Source organism: Pogona vitticeps, chromosome 2 (genome assembly GCF_051106095.1).
Source record: "Pogona vitticeps strain Pit_001003342236 chromosome 2, PviZW2.1, whole genome shotgun sequence".
NCBI lineage: Eukaryota > Metazoa > Chordata > Lepidosauria > Squamata > Agamidae > Pogona > Pogona vitticeps.
The window spans coordinates 257095995-257117013 of NC_135784.1; the positions used below are offsets into that span (position 1 = coordinate 257095995).

A 21019-nucleotide genomic window follows, 5' to 3' on the forward strand; every position below is an offset into this window, starting at 1 on the left:
TCATCCTGGAGGAGGATGCAGACCTGGCATGCATAACCGAGATGTGGATTAGCGGGGAGGGGGGTCCTCCCCTGGTGCTCATCTGTCCACCTGGTTATGCCATCTAGCACCAGGGTAGACTAGAGGGGCGGGGGGGAGTTGCCATTGTTTACAAATCCATCTTAGAGGTTACTAGGCGCTCCTCAGTGGTAAGGCTGGTCTAGAGGCACTCCACGTGTCGATTGGGGCCAGGGATGGTATTGGGATCTTGCTGGGCTACCGTGCTCCCCGTGACCCAGCCACTTCCCTTCTGGAGCTGGCTGACTTTGTCTCCGTGACACTGTTGGATCTCCGAGGCTTTTGGTCTTGGGTGACTTCAACGTGCACGCAGGGGCAGAGGTTACTGGGCCAGCTCTTGAGTTCCTGAAACCATGGCTTCCTTGAACATGTCCCAAAATGTCACCGGCCCCACCCACGTGGGTGGCCATACGTTGGACTGGTCTTTTCCGCCAATTGGAGCGAGTGTGGTCTGATGGTGACCGACCTTGTGTCTGTCCCCTTGTCATGGTCACATCACCACCTGATAAAAAGTAACCTCGCAGTGGCTCTCCCCCCCTGCAGGGAGCAGGGACCTATTTCTATGGTCCACCCTCGAAGACTACTGGATCCGGCTGGATTCCAGGATGTCATGAGAGGGGTGACAGCTGACCTGGCTAGCGCTCCTGTCGACGCTCTGGTTGACAGCTGGTCTGCTGCGGCCACCAAGGCCATAGACACGATCACACCTAAACGCCCTCTCTGTCGTAGAGCTCGGCCAGCACCATGGTTTAACCAGGAGCTCCGAGCGTTGAAGCGAACTAGGAGAAAGCTAGAGCGCAGATGGAGGAAGAACCTGACGGATCATAATTGGATAGCTGTTAAGGTCGCAACTAACCTTTACCTGAATAAGGTAAAGGCTGCATGTTGATCATTCTTCGCTAACCGGATAAGCGAAGCGTCCAACCAGCAGGCGGAGTTATTCCGTATAGTGCGCGACCTATCCAGAACTGGTTCAGGTGATAGGCCTCCCCCTAGTTTCTCACCTGACCAGTTTGCAGCCTTTTTAAAATCTAAAGTGGAGGCCATCCACCGGGAGCTCTCTCCTTTTTTAAATACAGTGAGTCAAGCAGAGATGTCCAGCGCTCCGTCTTACCCGGTAACTTTAGATTCTTTTCAGTCAGTAATGCCTGACGCTGTGGCCAAGGTGTTTGATCACTGCCGGGCCACCACCTCCTCCCTTGACCCTTGCCTGGCCTGGCTAATCAAAGCAGCCAGGCTGATAACAACAGAATGGGCCACAGCAATAATAAATGGGTATTTCCTTGAGGGCAGGTTTCTATCTCCCCTCAAGGAGACACTCATTAGGCCCATAAGAAAGAAACTTCATTTGGCGGCGGACAAAATTGGCAATTATAGGCCCGTCGCCAATGTTTCCTTCATGAGCAAAGTGGTCGAGAGGGTGGTGGCTGACCAGCTTCAGGCCCACTTGGATGAAGCAGACGCCCTGGATCCATTTCAGTCGGGCTTCAGGCCGCGGCACGGTACAGAGACGGCATTGGTCGCCCTGTACGATGACCTGTTGAGGGAGGCCAACAGAGGCAAAATGTCTCTGTTGGTCCTCCTCGACATCTCGGTGGCCTTCGATACCATCGACCACGGTATCCTCCTGGGGAGGCTCTCTGAGCTGGGAATTGGTGGCCTGGTGCTTGCCTGGCTCCGTTCCTCCTTGGAGGACCGCCCCCAGAGAGTGCAGCTTGGGGAGAGTGTGTCGGCCCCGTGGAGTCTCAATTGTGGGGTTCCACATAGGTTGATTATCTCCCCAACGCTATTTAACATCTATATGAGGCCGCGGGGGGGGTCATCAGGGGGTGTGGAGCATCATGTCATCAATATGCTGATGACACTCAGCTCTACATCTCTTTTCACCAACTGCAGGCGATGATGTCCTGTCCCTTCAGCGCTGCCTGGAGGCCGTACTGCAATGGATGCAGAAAATGGGTTGAGACTGAATCCGGACAAGACGGAAGTTCTGAGGGTGGGTGGCCCCGTGACTGGCAGCTTGGGTGACTCTCTCACATTTGGGGGGGTGGCCCTGGCCGTGAAGAGCAGGGTCCGCAGTCTGGGGATACATCTGGACCCGACACTCACCATGGAAACACAGGTGGCGTCAGTAGTCCGCACCGCATTTTTCCACCTATGGCGGATTGCCCGGCTGCGGCCATATCTTGACACAGGGGCGCTCACTACCTTCGTGCATGCGCTCGTAATCTCAAGATTAGACCACTGTAACGCGCTCTACGTGGGGCTGCCTTTAGGGCTGATGTGGAAACTTCAAATGGTGCAGAACACAGCGGCCAGACTCCTTAGTGGAGTGAGAAAATTCCAGCATATTTTTCCTAAGCTGGCCATGCTGCACTGCCTGCCCATTCATTTCTGCATCGACTTTAAAGTTTTAATGCTTACTTATAAGGCCCTAAACGGTTTAGGACCTTGATACTTGGCGGGAACCCCTACTCCCACCAAGATCTACCTGGATAACCTGCATGAGCCAGGAGGTGAAGCTGAGGAGCCTGACGCCAAGAGAGGCCCGGAAGGAAAAGACACGAAACCGGGACTTCTCAGCGGTGGCTCCTTGCCTCTGGAACAATCTCCCTCCTGAGATTCACGCCACCCCCACTCTGGGCACTTTTAAAAGTCAATTAAAAACATGGCTATACATCCAGGCCTTCCCTCTAGCTAATACCTGATTTTTCTGTTTATTCTTCTTTTATTTATTTTCTACTCTATCCTTGTATTGTGTCTGTTATAGTATGATTTGTGTAAAAAAAAATTGCTTTATTTTATTGTTTATCCTATACTGGAAGCCGCCTAGAGTGGTCTATTAGGCCAGATAGGCGGGATATAAATCAAATAAATAAATAAAAATGAATGGCTTAGGACCTCGATATCTGGCAGAGCGCCTTCTCCCACCCAGTTCTGCCAGTCACTCATTCCAGCCAAACTGGGTGGCTGAGGGGCCTAATGCCAAGGGAGGTCCAGAAGAACAAGGAATCAGGCCTTCTCGGCAGTGGCCCCTTGCCTCTGGAACAACTTGCCCATGGAGATCATCCTGGCTCCCTCCCTGGGTGTCTTCAGAAGCAACCTGAGACCTGGCTATTTGGGCAGGCTTTCCCTCCTGCTGCATCTTAAGTTCACATTTTACCATCTTGGATTTATAGTGTAAGTTTATTGGTTTTAACTGTTTTTAAAGTTGTAATGTTGCCCAGAGTAGACCTTTGGTATAGATGGGCAGGGTAGAAATTCAATAAAATAAAAATAAAAATAAAAATAAAAATAAAAAAAATAACATAGCTGTTTGATCACAACTCATGAATAATGTGAATGTGTGCAGATACACACAGCTGTGCTACCAGGGTTGTTGTTCATATGGAAGACTTCAGATATACAACTGTATTCTCTGTGTGTGTGTGAGTGCACACAGACATAGAAACATTCATATTCATACACTATGCATGGACATTGAGGGGGGCCTACATGGTTTGGGTGACTTTGGGGTGGAGCAAATCAACATGCCCCTGTTCCTGGTAAGTTCAATGCCTGAAGAGGACTGTCATCTACATGGAAAGGCATATAGAGAATTGATATACTGAAGGTTGAAATCTCAAATACTTCTGGCTGATGGGTTCCCAAGCTACAAATCAGCAGTAGAGTACATACATACAGAAGGTTGCTGATAAAGCAAGGATAGTCTGAAACCCTGGCAAAACATTAAATCAGATGGGAGCAATGATGTGGTCAAAATGACCAGATAGGCGGGGTATAAATAAAATAGAATAAAATAAATAAATAAAAAGATGAGCCATAGTTAAAGTGGCTCTACAATGTATACTTGTTGCACTTGTTGTTTAGTTGTAAAGTCGTGTCCGACTCTTCATGACCCCATGGACCAGAGCATACCAGGGCCTCCTGTCTTCCACTGCCTCCTGGAGTTTGGTCAAATTCATGTTGGTAGCTTTGATGACACTGTCCAACCATCTCGTCCTCTGTTGTTCCCCTCTCTTCTTGCCTTCACACTTTCCCAACATCAGGGTCTTTTCCAGGGAGTCTTCTCTTCTCATGAGATGGCCAAAGTATTGGAGCCTCAGCTTCAGGATCTGTCCTTCCAGTGACTTGTTGCATTAGTTTATCATAATTTGTAGACTTCCATAACACTTGCATAATTATCTTACTTGAAGTTGTGATCATTCAGTATTATTCACATAGTGAAATACTCTACTAGCTTAAATGAACTGCTGGATAGCTCAATGGTTTAGGCATCTAGATATGGGGCCAGAGGTTGGGTGTTCAGTTCTCCACTATGCCTCCTTGATAGGGGCTGGACTTGATGATCCATAGGGTCTCTTCCAGTTCTGCAGTTCTAAGATTATATTATATAAAAATAAAATCATTTACTCTTTCTCACTCAAGATGGAGAAACAAAGGTGTTCTAGGCGGTACTGAATGCCAACTGCTATAATCCACGGCTAGCTAATAATAGCTAGAATTCAGTACCACCTTGAGGGCTACAGGGTTCTATCTGTGCTAGTGCCTTGAAGTCATTTTTCTCTCACAGACTTGTCTATGAAATTAAGATCTGCCTCAGAAACCCTTTCACAAGTTCCAGAACCACCTGAAGCAAGGCAGACAATGACGGTTTTGATTTTTTGATGATGATGGCCCCAGTTTATCATCTGCACAAAGTGTGTATACAGCTGTACATGGAGATGTGCCAGACAATGAATGATGTCACTTGCATACCAAGGGAAGCCCTTGGTATATTTCTCAACTTTTCTCCCATATTGATTTAACATCTGTTCTGTGCAGGGTATGAGTCTTTGTAAGCATTTTAATTAATTGGTTTTATATTCCCCTACCCACTATGATGATGAGTGTTTTGCTAATTATACATTGGATCTGTTGAGCCAGGAAACATAACCACAGAGAAGACTAACTGAAGCTTGTTTCAGATTTGAAAAGGGTTTCCTCCATTTCAAGATTTATACAACAGCACCACCTAGCACTAGATTCTTATTCTCTTGTAAGACATTACATGCATAACCGTTTCTTTTTATTAAATTAAAGCCTCGTACAAGTATATAGTTCTGTTTTATATGAAGAAAGATCTCTGGACTTGCCGTCTATCTTAATATACAACGTTGGTTCCAATTAGTCAGTGCCTGTGCTAGGAGGCAAGTTGAATTAACAATTGTATTTATAAGAGATTCTGTTCTTACCTTTAGATAGAAGTTATTGTCTTCCTCAGTTCAGAATTACCTATTGTTACATTGGTGATAATCCTATCCAATGTAATGGAACATACTTGTGTACTGTTCAGTATGCTGTATGCCAGTGGTTCTTAACCTTTGTTACTCGGATGTTTTTGAACTGCACCTCCCAGAAACGCCAGCCAGCACAGTTGGTGGTGAAGGCTTCTGGGAGTTGCAGTCCAAAACTCCTGAGTAATCCAAGGTTAAGAACCAGTGCTGTATGCTACCTAATTGTCTATTCCCTGTATTTTTTATTTTATTGCTTGAAACTGTCCAAAGTAGCTGCAAGGCCACTAGATGATGCAGCATGATAAATTAATGCCTAAATCACAATATTATCAAGAACAACTTTTCTCACTCATAGAGAATTCTTGCATGATTATTTCTGCTCAAGAGAAGTAATTACAGAGGCCTTTCTAGAAACTGCCCTTTAAATGCAGAGATAGACATACCCGGGGCAGCACAATGACAGAATTTAAAAGTAAATGGCTTCCAGGAGTGTCAGCAGATGCTGTTGTGGAGAGAAAATACACTGAACAGATTATATTTTTAAGACAAACAGGCTTCCCAAATACCTCAAAGGCACTGGTAAGGGACGGACTTTATAGATGGGCAGGAAAGGAGGCAGGATGATGTATGTGTGGTGTCACTGTGCTGTGTGCTGGGCTGGCGCTCAGGCTTTGATCAAGCCAGTGCTATCCTGCTTCAGTTCTCCTTCCTCACTCCTGAGATCTGTAGCTTCATATGGTCACCAGTTTGTGGGACGAAGTACAAATTGTTGTTCATCATTTGACTAATTAATTTTTTGCCTTGTCTGCACATTTTTTTTTTTTTTTACTGAGGGGAGGTCATACTGGAAAGGGGTCATTTGTTAATTAGGTTTTATTTCTCTCCTTATCTTAGTCTTTTCTCTACATATATTTCTACTTCACTAATTCATAATGCAGGTTCTAAGTTCATCTTCTGCTTTACCACAGTCTTGGTGATGGCACAGAGACCACCTCAATTCATATTAGCATTATATTTTCAAACAATTTTGATTACTTTGGAATTTAGAAACTATTAACGAGATCATCAGCTGCACTTCTTTTTGCCCCAGAACAGCTGCACCTGCATCTCAAACAGACCAAAAGCACTTACAAGACAGGATGCACTGATTTCTATCTCTGTCAGGCTGCATTTCACTATGCAGCAAGGTGTTTATCTACAACTATTGCAACATAACTAGAGCAGAACAATTACGTTTGTGATAAACAAACTACTGGCAATGAATGTAATTTATCAATCAAAAGATAAGGATCCATACCCAGGATTAATACAACATACTACTTTTTGATATCACCTAATTCTTTACTGCAGAGTCACAAATGAAGAAATAAATAAAACAAATAAAATAAAGAGGGAAAAACCACTCCAAAACATAACACCGATAGAAACAAAACAAGTTTAATCTAAAGATACCTTATTTCCAATTTGCAACTTGTAAACAGATAAGGTGATTTGGATCACAGTCAGTAAAACATAGTAAGAGATTGCTACATTGGTGTACAGAAGAACTCAATCACTTATTACCAGGAACCATGAAGAAGTCAATCTATACTGAAATATGAAAAAAAGTGTCACCCTAAATCCAGAATCTTTGTCAGAATGCTCATGTAGTGTTTAATTGAAAAGGAAACCTCTCCGTCTCTTCTACTTTCACATTGCAATTTTATGGGGGTGGGGAAATCTGGTATTCTTTTTACTAGCTTTGAAGACTGCAAAAATTAAAGCCAATCCTGTTAATTTCCTTCCAATTCAATATGACATTTCTCTCCCCACTTAAACTTCTGCTTAGACAGATATTTCTCACAAGACTAGAGCTACATTTAATGGGTACAGTGGTGCTATACATGGAAAATACATATGCATCAACTTTGTTGAAGAAAGCCTATTTTGAAAAAAACTAATTAAATTAACAAAATGAATAAGAAGAACCAGGTAATATTGGAAATGAGAAGAAAACACTGCTGGCAATGGTTTTGAGAAAGTGGTTATGATGTAGCCAATCCAATGCCCAGAAGCTTTTTGAAGGGTCTTTTCCTTCAACATTGAAGTTCATCCCCTACAAAAAAATATATATATTTTTGTGTCTGCATACTTGACACAGAAAAACGTTAAAATTTAAATATCCTGAAGCTAGTGTGTTAAAGGCATCCATGTTATAATTTTAAGTAATTTAATCCAAGCAATTTAATCTCTCACAAGTTTTTATTTCAGCAGCAGCAGACTTTATCTCTGAACCTTTTTTTGTAGAGCATTGTGTCTGAACAGAACATTACTGAGAACATTTTGTTTCTTCAGGAAGAAATATTAAATATATATGACAACACTATTTCGAGTCCACCAAAGGTTTCTGTCTGATTGGGTGTCCTTATGTTTGTAAATGAAGCATCAGTGTAACATTTCAACAAAATTAAGAGCAGTCCACGCTGCTTCTTTCAAAGCAGAAAGTAGTTGCATTTCCAGTCTGTTCCACTGAATTCCTTCAGCCTGCTTCATTCTCATTCTTCCTTTTTCTGCAGGTGCCCTGGTGATCTTGGCTGACTGATTCATATGGGGTGCAACTGTGGAGGGGAATTAGTAAGTTACAACTTTGCTATCATTTTTCTGACAAAATGACCTAATTTTGGTAAAATGACAATTTTCTCAACTGCTTCCCAAGTGTTTAAAATGAGCTTCGGCTAGAGCATTTTGGTGAAACTCCTACCATGGCCTTTCCAGTGGCTTTTGCCATGATGCTATATGCAGAACTTTCTTTCTCCTTCTCTAAGCCTTGTGTGGAGCCACCCAACCTTAGCTTTGCTGTCACAAAGGCAGCAATTATTCTTTGCTGATTGTGCCATTTCTTTGTCCAAAAAACTTGCCTGATAGGGAGAGATTAACAAGGAAGAAAAACTTTAAACACATGTATTTACATACCATCAAGAGAGAATGCATGACTCGGAACCTTTTACAGTATTTTCAATCAGCTGTGTTTTTCTCCCCTAAAGGAATACGGTCCCACAACTGTAGTAGTTGTTCACCAACCTGAGGTTCCAATTCCTATACCAGAGAGAAGCAATAGTCAAGAATTCTGAAACTGATTAAGTCAAAGGCAAAATTATGACAATCAAGCTGCCGTTATAAAAAAAAAAGGGGGGGGAAGCAACACGTTAAATTGGGCCTTCTTGGAGGCAGCACCAATTCTCTAAAATCACTTTCTGGTGGAGCTTCGCCTCCCTCCCTCATTTTAAGAGGCTGCTGAAGTTTCAACTTTTTCATGAGGGCTTTGGTGTCAGCACCTTTTGAACTATCATGCCCTGCACCTCTGCTCAGATAGGCTGTGACATCTGGTCTCAACACCAGCTTATTTTAGCTAGCTGGTGCCTGGTTTTAAATTGGTAGGATTATGCCATTTCATGTTATATACACTGTATATTTTCCAGCACAGGGATAAACAACACAATGCTAATTTAAACATTCTTGACAGAGAAGAGAAAAGGAACAAAAAAATCCCGACGGCAATAATTTCCCTGTATTCTGTAAAAACTGGCTTACCTGGCCATCTCGACTTATTTGTACTTTCTTGTTGTCATTCCAAGGATTTAGCAAATGATGAGCAAACTGAAAGGGAAGGCTTTCCTTACGGATCCATTCCACTTTGAATACTCCTCCTAAACCTGTAGAGCCCCAGTCTTGGCTTTTTTCACGACCTATCTCTGAAGACATTCGAGCAAAACCCTGTGACAAATTGTAATATAACTATTTAAAATCAAGTTATGTTAAAAACCCATCATAACCTTCAAAGCTCCTTATTTAAAGAGGGCTCGGTTGTTTTATCAAAGTGCTACTATTTCATGATGCTATAGTAGTTGTTTTTCAGAGGAGAAAATGGAAACAGTGTGTGTATCATGTAACTATTTAAGTCTCTGAAAGACTAAATGGGAAAAATCCCCAAAGTGTCTGCATCAAATTATTCTGCCTACGGGCCTGACAAGCTTTTATCTGTTATAAAACTAATGTATTTTGAAATGTTTGTACAATTTTTTTTAGTAAACTCAACAAATGTATTTGTACAGGACCCAGTACTGAAGCAGTTCTTTTTCCTGCTTTTTGGCAGGGACACAACTTTCTGCCTCGGGCAAGGTGCAGGCAGAATATCCCCATTGTTTGCCTTACAGCCAGAAAGCTGAGAAAAGTATTCTATGACTGACCAGTCATTGCTAACCAGCTTGAGGGCATGGCAATCAGGAGGGCAAGATCATGACAATAATTTTATCTTTTCTTATAATCATCCAGTGATTTATTATTTGAGCAGGATCAGTTTGTTTCATGTGACCTTCAATTGATGGAGCAAGTAAAGAACTATAGTAGACGTTCCTCTCCCTCATAATAAAATGATTCTTTTTCTTGTACATTGCTGAGGCTCCCAGAAATTCATCTTAAGGTTCTTGCTAACACTGCTGCAACTCAAGAATCAGGAGGGGATCACTGAGGGTAAAGGTAACAATAGTCTTGCCCAGTGGAGAGTTTCTTCCTGTTTGTCCCTACAGTGACTCTACTTCAGGCAGCAGTTACTGCCTGCACCCCCAGGCCATTGGTGAAAAATAACTCAAGTGGCTCAAAGGGACCATTAGCACAAGCCATTCTTCCTCCCATGTAACCCAGAAGGAAGGCTGCACAGTTATACTAGCAAACAATGAGCCATCGACAGCATTGGAACATCCTTGCTAATGTAAAGCCAAACTCATGATAATATACACCATTAGGTTTCAACCAATTACAACCAAATAGTAATTACTGCTGCTTAAACTATAATTCAATTCAGGTCTTGCTTTTGTCCTTTTTACCTGGATCCAGCACTAAATACTACTTATATTTCAGAGAACACTCTTTCCTATAGAAAAAAATTGTTCCTTGAAAATAAAAACAAGTGAAAATTAAATAATGTTAGTTTTTTAGCTTTAATTATCTTTTCCTTTATTTTCAAAGGTTAGACCTCAAAGGAAGAAGGTCAAGAAACAAATTTAAGAAGCAATTAATTGTGGATACCTGAGAAATTGTTATAGTTTGATAAGAGTATGGTACATGGTCTAATGCAATGCTGACAGTCTAACTTCAAAATGTTTAGTTCTCACCTGGAAATGGCCTGAGCCTTGAACAGAAAACACCAAGTGAACAACACTGCTCTCCCAAAAGGCTCGATTCAGCTTTCGCTCATTACTTGGGGTTGTAGACCAAATTCCCTTCTGCTGTGAAATCTCAAGATTCCTCAAATTGCTGCTTTTCATAATAAAGTATCGAACAGGCATATTTGGCCGTGGGGAAGGAGACTTCGAGCCCTGTCCAAAGAAAACATGGAAAGAGAATACACACCTCATTCTTTTTATAATCCTCAGATAAATGCAACACATTATTATTAGAGTCTTGAAAAATTTTAAGATTGTGAAGCAAGGTCATACTCTTCTTGCTGAACAAAGTAACAGCTGCCATCTTTGTTGACAAAAGAATGCAAATTTGGATACCGTAAATTACAGATTAAGGAAATAACTGAATATAGCACTCAGTCATGTTGTTTGGGAATTTCAGCGCAACTAGAGCACAGAACCAACCAAGTAAACCTGCCGCTTCTACCATCTGCTGTCACTAAATCTTTAAAAGCAGCCTATGGATTTGAAAGCATTACATTTCATCAACGCAGAAATCAGCTCATTGGCTCTAAGTACAGGCTATATTTCTGGCAGTTCTAGTCAGCTAAAAATGATGTAGAAACTGTCATTAGTAAACTGTTGGGTTTTTTGACCGTAGGGTAAATGAACAATCACTGTACTTGACAAAAATAGCATGGATCAAGAACAAAATTATTCATGGTTAAGCAATCAGTTGCAAGCTTCACTTTACTACACATTTTTAAAAACTTGCTTCAAAGTATTACGTAGTTCACTTTTTAAAAACTTCTTCTGTTATGTCTTGACGTTTGCTCTACATATATACAAAAATGTGAGTAGAAAGGGAAGCCTTGTAGCTAGATGGCAAAACTGAAAAGGCGCAATGAAAAATGAGACAGTATAAATGTGTACTCCAGAAGAAGAAATTAAGATCAGTAGCTTTTCCCAAAACACTGCCTGTTCCTGAATTTCAAGTGCTGCTGTGATAGTGTCTTGACACAATACACAAAATATTTCATAATTCTATTTTTTTAGAAAAAAAACAGCTGTTCTTCCATAATATGTAAGGCAATGAAGAACTACTGCACCTTTCCAGATGATGGAGGAGAGGGACTGGCACAGGGGCTGGGGTAACTGCTACTGTCCGTAGATTTCAGAGATAACTGGTCTGACCTGTCATCTGTGCTTCTTTTGGAATGCTGGACACTTCTCTCTTTGAATTTCAGTGGTTGGTGAAATGCTGGAGATGCAGACTTCATTAGAACTCTAGAAGTTGAAAGCAGACCACTATATTTAAATAATAATTATCATAGGCAATAAATAGTAATTACTGCTGTTTAAACTATAATTACATTGATTTTATTGTTAATGTTCTAAGAGAATTCCAAAACATGACAGGTGTTAGCTTTTGGGGGGAGGGTGGGGGAGTTAAAACTCTGATGTTTCAGATCTACAAAAGTGAAATTGATGTATACATGTTTTGTATACACCAGGATCCCAGTGTGCACCAAAATGTGACCTAGGAGCCAAGCAAGCAGGGCTGACTGGTTTGCAAACAAGTTATTCAGAAACATGACATGCACATCAGCTGTTTATGAGATAACAGTGATCTTTATTACCATGAAAGCAAGTCTGAGAAGTGGTGTTGTGTAATGGTTGCTATTATCCAATAGAATCAAAGCTTATGCTTTGACGGGCCCCTGTAACTTATCCCCTGGTAAAGCCTGTAAGGAATGGTTGTAAATTTCAGAAGTGAGAACTGTGATGATCATTAGCATAGGATTTTACTTTGTTTTTTAAGGAAAATTAAACTAGTCTATTTTCTTTTCTCAAACTGTCCTTTCAATAGGCTTTAAAACTGGAACATTACCTTAATATTGTACTGTTCTGCTCTTTGTTTATATCATAACTTAAAGACGCTTTGGGGGGATTTCTGAAAGAGAAAAATATCTAAATAATTTCAACTTGTTTGAATGACATTTTCAAACTTATTACAACTATGTTCATACTGTAGTTCATCGGGCATTTCTTTAGGTCCTATGCATTTCAGAATGATTCTCAAGCTCTAATTTATTTTTAAAATCTTCATGAAAGCTTATAGTTTGTTTTGTTAATGGTGCTTAGGTTCATGTGAATTATTCTGCTAGCTGTTAGTACTGTGGAAATGGATTTCAATTTTGTTAAAATACAGTGGTGCCTCGCTTAACGGGCGCTCCGTTTAGCGATGAAACCGCATAGCGACGAACTTTTTGCGATCGCAAGAGCAATCGCGTTGCGATGTTTTAAATGTTTTTTTTCGCTTTGCGATGATCAGGTCCCTGTTTCACTTACCGATCATCACAAAGCGATGATTTTTTAACAGCTGATCGGCGGTTCCAAAATGGCCACCAGGTAAAAAAATGGCCGCCCACTGTGTTTAGGGACGGATTCCTCGCTTAAGAGGCAGCAAAAATGGCCGCCGTATGGAGGATCTTCGCTTTAAGGTCAGTTTTTTGGCCATAGGAACACATTAAACAGATTTTAATGCGTTTCTATGGGCTTTTTTAATTGCATAGCGACAAAATCGCTTAGCAGCAATTTTTGCTGCACGGATTGACGTCGCTATGCGAGGCACCACTGTATATGGCTTGAATATATTCTAGTGCCATCAGATTAATTTCTTCAATGATGCTGAGATTCTGTAGGCTTTGTGTGCTACATACTGGGATAATGGGTATTTGACTTTCAGCAAGACAGAAAGACCATACTGTGACTGAATGAAATGTCTGTGTGTCCGTGTGTGTGTGTGCATCTAAAAAGGAGGGGTACCATTCAGAAGAAAAGGGAAAATACCAGAATACAGTGGTGCCTCGCAAGACGATTTTAATTCGTTCCACGGAAATCACTGTCTTGCGAAAACATTGTCTTGCGAAACCCAGTTCCCCATTGGAATGCATTGAAATCTATTTAATGCGTTCCAATTGGGGGGAAATCACCGTCTTGCGAAAATTGCCCATAGAAGACATCATCTTGCAAAACACAGTTCCCCATACCATAATGGGGAAAGGCAATCCCCTCACCTGCACTACCTTTGGAAATGCAATGGGTCTCAGAGGGCTGTCTCCCTTTTTCTCTCTCTAGCAAAGAAAGAGGGTGAAAGGAATCAAAGCAGCCCCCTGGCTCCTGATAATGGTGACTCCTTTTGCCCTGATCTTTTACCACAGGGGAGAAAAAGAGGAAGAATGCAATACAAGACATCACCAGAACTTGCTGCCTTTGCAATAGGTCCTGATAAGGAGAAAAAGAGATAAAAAGGGATCTAGAAAAACCAGGAAAATCACAAGTGCAATCCCTCCATTAACACAAATTATGCAGTTGAGTTCCCCACATTTGGGGAAATCACAGGGATCAGCAGCACACCCAAAGTGCAATGGATGAACCTCCCCCTGGGAAAACCACTTTTATGACATGGTATTTCTCCTGCAAGGTATGAGTTAGAATGGCCCTTGCACCTCCTAACCCCTTCTGTCCCCTGACCCCCCCCCAAGGCATGGTGACCCCCTGGATGTACCTCCCACTCAGTACAGCGCTGCACAGCCCCAGTCCTGCCACAGGCCAAGAGAGCTCCTCAGTGTTTTGGGGTGCCCTGCGGGACCCCCATCAGGGGCTGGTTGTTCCTCCCACAATCCTCTAGTGCACAGGTATTAGCATAAGGTATTAGCATATGCTAATACCTGTGCACTAGAGGATTGTGGGAGGAACACCTAGCCCCTGATGGGGGTCCCGCAGGGACCGTGTTTGTGATTTCCCTGGTGTTTTTACAATCTCTTTACCTTTTGATTCCTGGCTATTTGCACCATCCTCTACCATTTAAATTTGCAGCCATAGCGCCATTGGCAATGCTTTGCAAGATGTTTTTTTTCCCCCATTGAAACACATTAATTACATAAGACTGTGAGGCCCCCAAAGTGGAGGCCTTAGTGGGAGTGCCGTCGCTCTCAAAGAGAACCCTCCACACACAGACATCCCCACGTCCGTCCCCAACGCGTCGGGAAGAGAAAGGCGTGGAGACCCCAGATTGGGAGCAAATGGTTGCCGAGCCCCTTACCTTGAACAAGGGGGTGGATACCCGAGACCTGGAGGCGACTATGAAAGGGTTAACCCTTTCCCTGGGACCCAGGGAATCTTTGGCGGGAAGGAGGAGGGAGGAGATTGAGGCAGCGGCGGGAGATATAAGAGGGAAGCCGACAGAGATACCGGGGGGGTTGGGAGTGGATCTGGTTGGAGGATCTCTGGACCCACAAATGGGAGCAGGTCCGAGTCCCCCATGAGGAAGCTGAGAAACGCCGCCAACTTGGGCTAAAGCCTCGCCTGTCATACTGGGGTGAGACCGAGGCCAAGGAGTGGAGGAGGAAGCTCCGGGAAGAAAGAGAAGCTGTGGCACGAGAACTGGAATGTAAGAAACAATGGCATATAGCCAAGTTGAGGAAGCTGGGGGGTTACCCGGCCCCTGGGGAGTCGATGGCGGAGACGGGTCGTCCTGGGGCAAGTGGAGCGGGGACGAAGAGACTATTCCGTTGATCTCGCTGGAAGAAGAATTGGACCCTGGGCAGGGGACTGTGCCGTTATTAACAGGACCTTGGAACCCAGAGACAACCAACCCTTTTGTAAATAGTTTATGGACCCCGTTGAAACCAAGTAACATGTTGCAAGAATCTCTGAACCCCTTTTTAGGAGTGAACCCTGTTGGAGTTGATGTTGCAATAAATACATAACCCTTTGATTTACCTCAACCGACTCGTCCTTTATTTGGGAGAACAAACAGCCCCGAAAACTGAACCCTCACAAAGACCTACTTTTTTATCCCAAGAAAGTAGGGGAGAAAGTGTATGCTACTGTTTTTCCAGGATGCAGACCCTGGAAAGCCAGCAGCATATACTTTCTCCCCCACTTTTTTGGGATCAAAAAGTAGGTCTTATGTAATTAATGTATTCCAATTGGGGAAAAACCATCTTGCGAAACGGGGTCCAAAAAAACCCCCGTCTTGCAAGGCAAGGACCAAACATAGTCCAACGAAAACTGCCCATAGGAACAATCGTTTTGTGAAGCACAACATCGCTCAAAAGTCATCGTCTAGCGAATTCCTCATTTTGCGAGGTAATCGTCTAGCGAGGCACCACTGTATTGCCCAATTGTTCCCATGTTTTGTAATGCATTTCAGTAATGTTGCAATATTTAGGGAAAAGATTTAAGTAGTAGTAGAATCTCAGGCCTCATATCTACTACTAAGAAGCTATGGCCACAATCTGACTCGCCATGTACACACAATGCCCAACTTGTAGTTATGGCAGGAGCACAGCAACACAACACATGGCCACCTAATGCCGTTCACTCTTCTCCCACTGTACAGGTTACACACTACAACAAAAAGGAGTGACTTCTTCATACAGAAAGCACAAGAACTTAGACTAAGGCAATTCAACATGGCGAGTGACAAACAAGGAGGAAGCACAGGGCAGAGATGAGGCCAACCCTGCTGCTTCAATGGTCTTGCCTCTTGAGAAAGAAAAGCCACAGTTGTATGTCTTTTTGGTGATGCACACCTTTCTTTAAAAAAAGCCTTAATGGGTTAGGAACCATGCACATAATGGGCCTCTCCTTTGTACACAGATCTTCTGAGAAGAGACTCGGAGCATGTGTTGGGTCACTAATTCAAAATACTAACTTTTCAGGATTAAATGCATCATCTACGAATTCTCCTTCTGCCGAGCTTTTTCGACTAGAGTTTGATCTCCACGAAGATGCTACAGGAAGTTCTTCAGATGACATGGGCCTGGGTCTCTGTCCGATTCCAGAAGGCTGCTGCAGACCTGCAGACTGTTCTTCAGTGCTCAACACAGCAATGATCGCTCGTATAGTTGCCTCGTCAACCTGAGACCAGGGCTTTGAAGGCGCTCTCATCCGCCGGAGAAATAAGCTGTGCCATTTCTGTCTCAGTTGGAGGAGGAGGCTGGCAGCCTGCAATAAGCACAGTTCCTACTCTTAACACACATGTGTCTGAGAGACAAAAGGCTCAATACAAAAAACTGCACAAGGAAATTATGAGTGCAATATTCTGATAAATCATTGCACAGGAAAGCACCATATCAATGGCAAGAGTCTTTTAAAAAATACTCTTTTGAAAGTTTAGAGGAAAAGCATGGAAATAAAATATCTAAAATATCTGAATCATTCTTCCCCATTTAAATGAAGCATTTCATTTTGGACATGCACAAGGCTTACATGGATTGTGGAGCACTTATTTCCACAGGGGCAGAAAAAGAAAGCGGAAAGAACTAGAAACAAACTGAACTTGTAGGGCTTTTCTAAAGTGCTCTGTATAAGACTAGAATAAAGGGGAGCAGTCAATCAAATCTAGGTGGTCTGAATCATTGGCCCTTTATACACAGCCAAAACATGCAGAGAGAATCATGTCTGCTGTTACCACTTCTGGCCTCTCTTATGCATTCATGAGATGAAACCTCTATTCAGATTAATATTGCCTCTGAAGCTGATGAACAAGAGATCCAATCTTATTAAAAACCTATGTAAACTATTGGGCACTGCCGTATCTTATAGCAACAAATTCCATGCTGATTGTGCATTATCTGAAGACAGAATCTACAGGTTTCACTGAGTAATCTGAAGTTCTGTCTAGGCCAGGAGAAGCGTCCACTGACGTCCTTTCATACCAAAAAAGGGATTTCTCCAATATCCCTTTATTTATAAAAAAAATCTGATTCTGCATGTATTTCCACTTTTTTTCCTTTTGAAATTGTTTTAATCCCTTGATCAATTATTTCACAAGGAGGCTTCTATTCTCAAGCTCCCATGTGCCAAGACTTTCCTCTTCAGAACAGTACTCTCTCTGTGATGAGAGCAATAGCCAGTATGATGGGAGGGCTTCCTCTCCTCACATCTTTATTTAACCTACATTCATAATGCAGATATCGGGTGATTAAGATGGTTCTATCTATTAATCTATCTGTACTAAAATAGCAGGGACACTGAAAATTTCATGTTTCATTCAGTAGTTAAATCCTGAGAATTAGTGTCCTAATTTTAAAAATTAGTTCAGTTTCAATGTACTCAGAGAGCCCTCAAAAGTTTTTTTCCCCCTTTGGAAAATGTTTATTAGCAGTAATGAAGTACCCACCTCTGGATCTAGTTTGAAATTGAGCCATTCATCCAGTTTCAATGCAGCCAAATTAGCTGTTGTTTTGTCTTCCATTTCACTGTCACTGCTATCATTAGGAGCACCATCTACTATATTAGGAAACAGAAATCCTGTATGTTAAGCCTTTATCTGTACTACATTTTAATGGAGGACTTAAATTAACATTTTCCATTTTTAATTTTTATTTTATAATCCCTAAAAAAAGGTTCACTCACATTTCCTAAAATATAATTTTCGTTTGTGCTGCTAATTTCTGTTTCCAGACCAGAAAAACTCTGCATTGGTCTCCTCTATCTGAGTCTGAGATGATCTTTACAACCTATGCGTATTTGTTCACACATGCACGAATATACACTTTGTTTATTTAGCAAATTAACCTACATGGCAGTAATCACACTCATTAAGTCAAATCACTTTTCTGAGATTTACTTTTAATAAATTGTAAATCAAAATCTACTTAGTGCTGCAAATGTGAGTGTTGCACTATTTCATTTATTAAGAAAACTCAGTATATTAAATTATTTACATAGTATAAGGGTTTTAAATAAAATAATGACAAAACAGGTTATTTTATTAACCCTATTTACTGTGGCAACTATATGCAATAATTCTAATCAAATCCATTATGACACAGTTAATAAACACATCAGGGCTCTTTACATGAAGATCCTTCACGCATTAAGGGGGAAGAAGGTAGAACCTGGCAGCCACATGTAATCCTCTGACTGTGCATTCAGCTACTGATGAGTTGGGCAAAGTATAGCTCACTAGGAGATGTGGCCCTCAAGTGCATTTCCGCAAGGCACTCCCACCCAACCACCTGTTCCCAGTGTAATAACAATATTTTGGGAGGAAGAAAAATGGGGGACTTTGCATTAGGCAGGCTACAGGGAGGTGCATTCAAAATCTCCAAGCCCAACCATATCCCAAACAAAACTGGAAATTGTCATTTGGGAAATTTCAGTTTTAATATTTGTCCTTTTTTTTTGGAGGGGGTGGCCCTTTTCAAATCTGGCATGGCTAGAGGCTCCAGGCCTGCTAGAGTTGCCCCTCCTTGAGCGAGGATGTCAAGTGAGGCTACCATGGTGAAGAAAAAGGGGACAAAAGTTCCTCCACATAATGGCAGATATTAAGCAGGTCAAATATCAATCTTAAAAGATTTACAATATAAACCACATAAAGGAACAGTGAAAGCTGCCTTAACACCACTGGTACTTTTAGTATAGTATTGGTATACTATAGTACGGGGGTTCCCAACCCCCGGTCCACGGTGCCGGTCTATAGCCTTGGCTGGACTGGGCCGCGGAGACAGATCTCCTGCCCCTCCCCGCACGCATTCCCCCCTGCATGAGTGCAAGGGTGTGCGTCCACCGTGTGAACAACCCCGTCCTTTATGTGAGTGCCCACGCAAGTGAGCACGACCCCTTTGCCCAGGCACATGAGCGTGCCCCATGCCCCGTCCCCCCGCACACAGACCCCGTCTCCCCCAACCAGTCTGCAGTGTCAAAAAGGTTGGGGACCACTGCTATAGTATATATATTTGTATATACTCGTATATATTAGTATAGTATTTTTAGCACTAACTAGCAATAGCTATCTAAGGTCCTAAACAAGACTATTTCTTACCTCTACCTGGAGATCCTTGGTATTTCCTAGTCGTGTCCCATCCAAGAACTCACCAGGACTGACTCTACTTTGCTTCCAAGATCAGATGAGGTTAGGCATGTTCAGGGCGATATAGTCATACACATAAAATATTTTTAAAATGTTATATATTATACCAACACTATACCTCTGAACGATGAAGGCTCCTGTAAAGCATTACTTGGCAATCTAGCTGATCCACAGAAGAGGGCTACAGTGACTGGAGTCACAGCTGAACAGCACCTGACATTAGCAATTCGGTGGGCTCTTGTCATTTCATCATATATAAGCCAGTCTGTAGGGAGTGCCTGAATAGCTGCCACTTGGCCATTAGCTGGAGGAATCTATTGGTAGAAACATAGATTTTCTTCTTTTCAGTGCAATAACTGGAACGATTTGAAATACTAGTTTCTAAGGCTGGATTAACAGTTATTTGCAGGGGGGAGGTTTGGGAACATATCACACATTGCTGAGTCTGAACAGCTGATTACTGGAGTTCCACAGAAACCACACCAAGCTTTTTAAAGGAAGAGCAGGTGTAAAAAAAACTCTAGAAACTCAAGACAAGAATATGCAATCACCCATCCTGACGTACATTTAAAGGTTTGATAACCTATTAGAACATGTATGAGTGAGTGTATATTTGTTTGTATATGCATATCTCACACGCACACGCACATATGCACGTGTGTGCGTGCACACACATACACACATGCTAATTGTGGTGGGGAGGGCAAAATTAGTGATTTATAAAATGAGACATCAAGTGTTTTGCTAAGGTTCTATCTGTTTCAAAGGGCCAATCCAACCAAAGGCCTGAAGTTAAAGAATAAAGGCTCATTCTAAAACAATCAAGTGGCAAATTAGTTTCCTCACCCCATTATACTTATCATTGAAATCATGACTGAAGTAATTAATGCTGTAAGCTTTGGGAAATAAAGTATTCACTGTTTAGCAATTCCCCACCACCCAAATTAAGGATAATCAACTTAAATCCAAACGCAAAATAATTACAAAGAATATTGTCCCCACATAATGAAAGGCTCTTGGATACAAAAAAGGGGGGGCTGCACCTGACTTAGATAAAGGGGCACATCCTGTCCCACTGTAGGAATCTGTACAGAGACTGGTGTCTCGCCCACATAACAGACATGGAAGAATGGATAGTCCGCAGACAGGATTACTGTGTAAAACCTACTCAATGCAGTTGGCCCAGATTAAAACCTGGAAATACAGTGCTGAAACAAGTTTAGAAAAAGTCATCTGTGCAACATTCAAACATGGTTTCTCCTTCCATAATGGTATCATTGAAAATGGTACAGTGGTGGCTCCACTTATGACCGTAATACGTTCCAGAAGATGGACACAACTCCAAATGGTCGTAAGTCGAAGCACCACTTCCCATAGGAATGCACTGAAATGAAATTAATCTGTTCTGGCCAAAGGAAAAAATCACCAAAAAAAAAAATCCCTTCCAGCCAAGGGGGGGGGGAAGCAATCAAGTGTGCAAGACCCATTGGAAATGCACAGAAAACAAACAGAACAGATCGGAAATGCACAGAGAACAAAGGGGGCAGGTCGGAAATGCAAAGAAAACAAAGGAAAAAAGCAAGGGAAGCATGGAGGACCCATCAGAAATGCGGAAAACCCTGCCAAAAAGCATCCAA

General features: G+C 42.2%; 1 protein-coding gene and 1 non-coding gene across 6 annotated transcripts in view; both read right to left on the reverse strand.

Moving 5' to 3' along the window:
- Nucleotides 1-6754: 6754 nt before the first annotated feature.
- YTHDC2 (YTH N6-methyladenosine RNA binding protein C2) overlaps nucleotides 6755-21019 on the reverse strand; it is a 46605-nt gene continuing 32340 nt past the window's right edge. The window contains exons 23-31 of one of the 5 annotated variants that reach the window (XM_020780024.3): nucleotides 19501-19696; nucleotides 17688-17794; nucleotides 16218-16510; nucleotides 12384-12446; nucleotides 11602-11779; nucleotides 10484-10687; nucleotides 8904-9086; nucleotides 8286-8408; nucleotides 6755-7930 (exon numbers count right to left, since the gene is read on the reverse strand). In XM_020780024.3, coding sequence (XP_020635683.2) covers nucleotides 8328-8408; nucleotides 8904-9086; nucleotides 10484-10687; nucleotides 11602-11779; nucleotides 12384-12446; nucleotides 16218-16510; nucleotides 17688-17794; nucleotides 19501-19696 — 1305 coding nt within the window. In that variant the 3' untranslated portion in view covers nucleotides 6755-7930; nucleotides 8286-8327. Of the gene's footprint in view, nucleotides 7931-8285; nucleotides 8409-8903; nucleotides 9087-10483; nucleotides 10688-11601; nucleotides 11801-12383; nucleotides 12447-16217; nucleotides 16511-17687; nucleotides 17798-19500; nucleotides 19697-21019 lie in introns of all 5 variants that reach the window. The other 4 variants (XM_020780023.3, XM_078386248.1, XM_020780025.3 and 1 more) reach the window with 4 other exon arrangements.
- Nucleotides 13823-13987, reverse strand: LOC140705067 (U1 spliceosomal RNA). Its single transcript, XR_012084622.2, has one exon. It is a non-coding gene; the product is annotated as a U1 spliceosomal RNA (small nuclear RNA).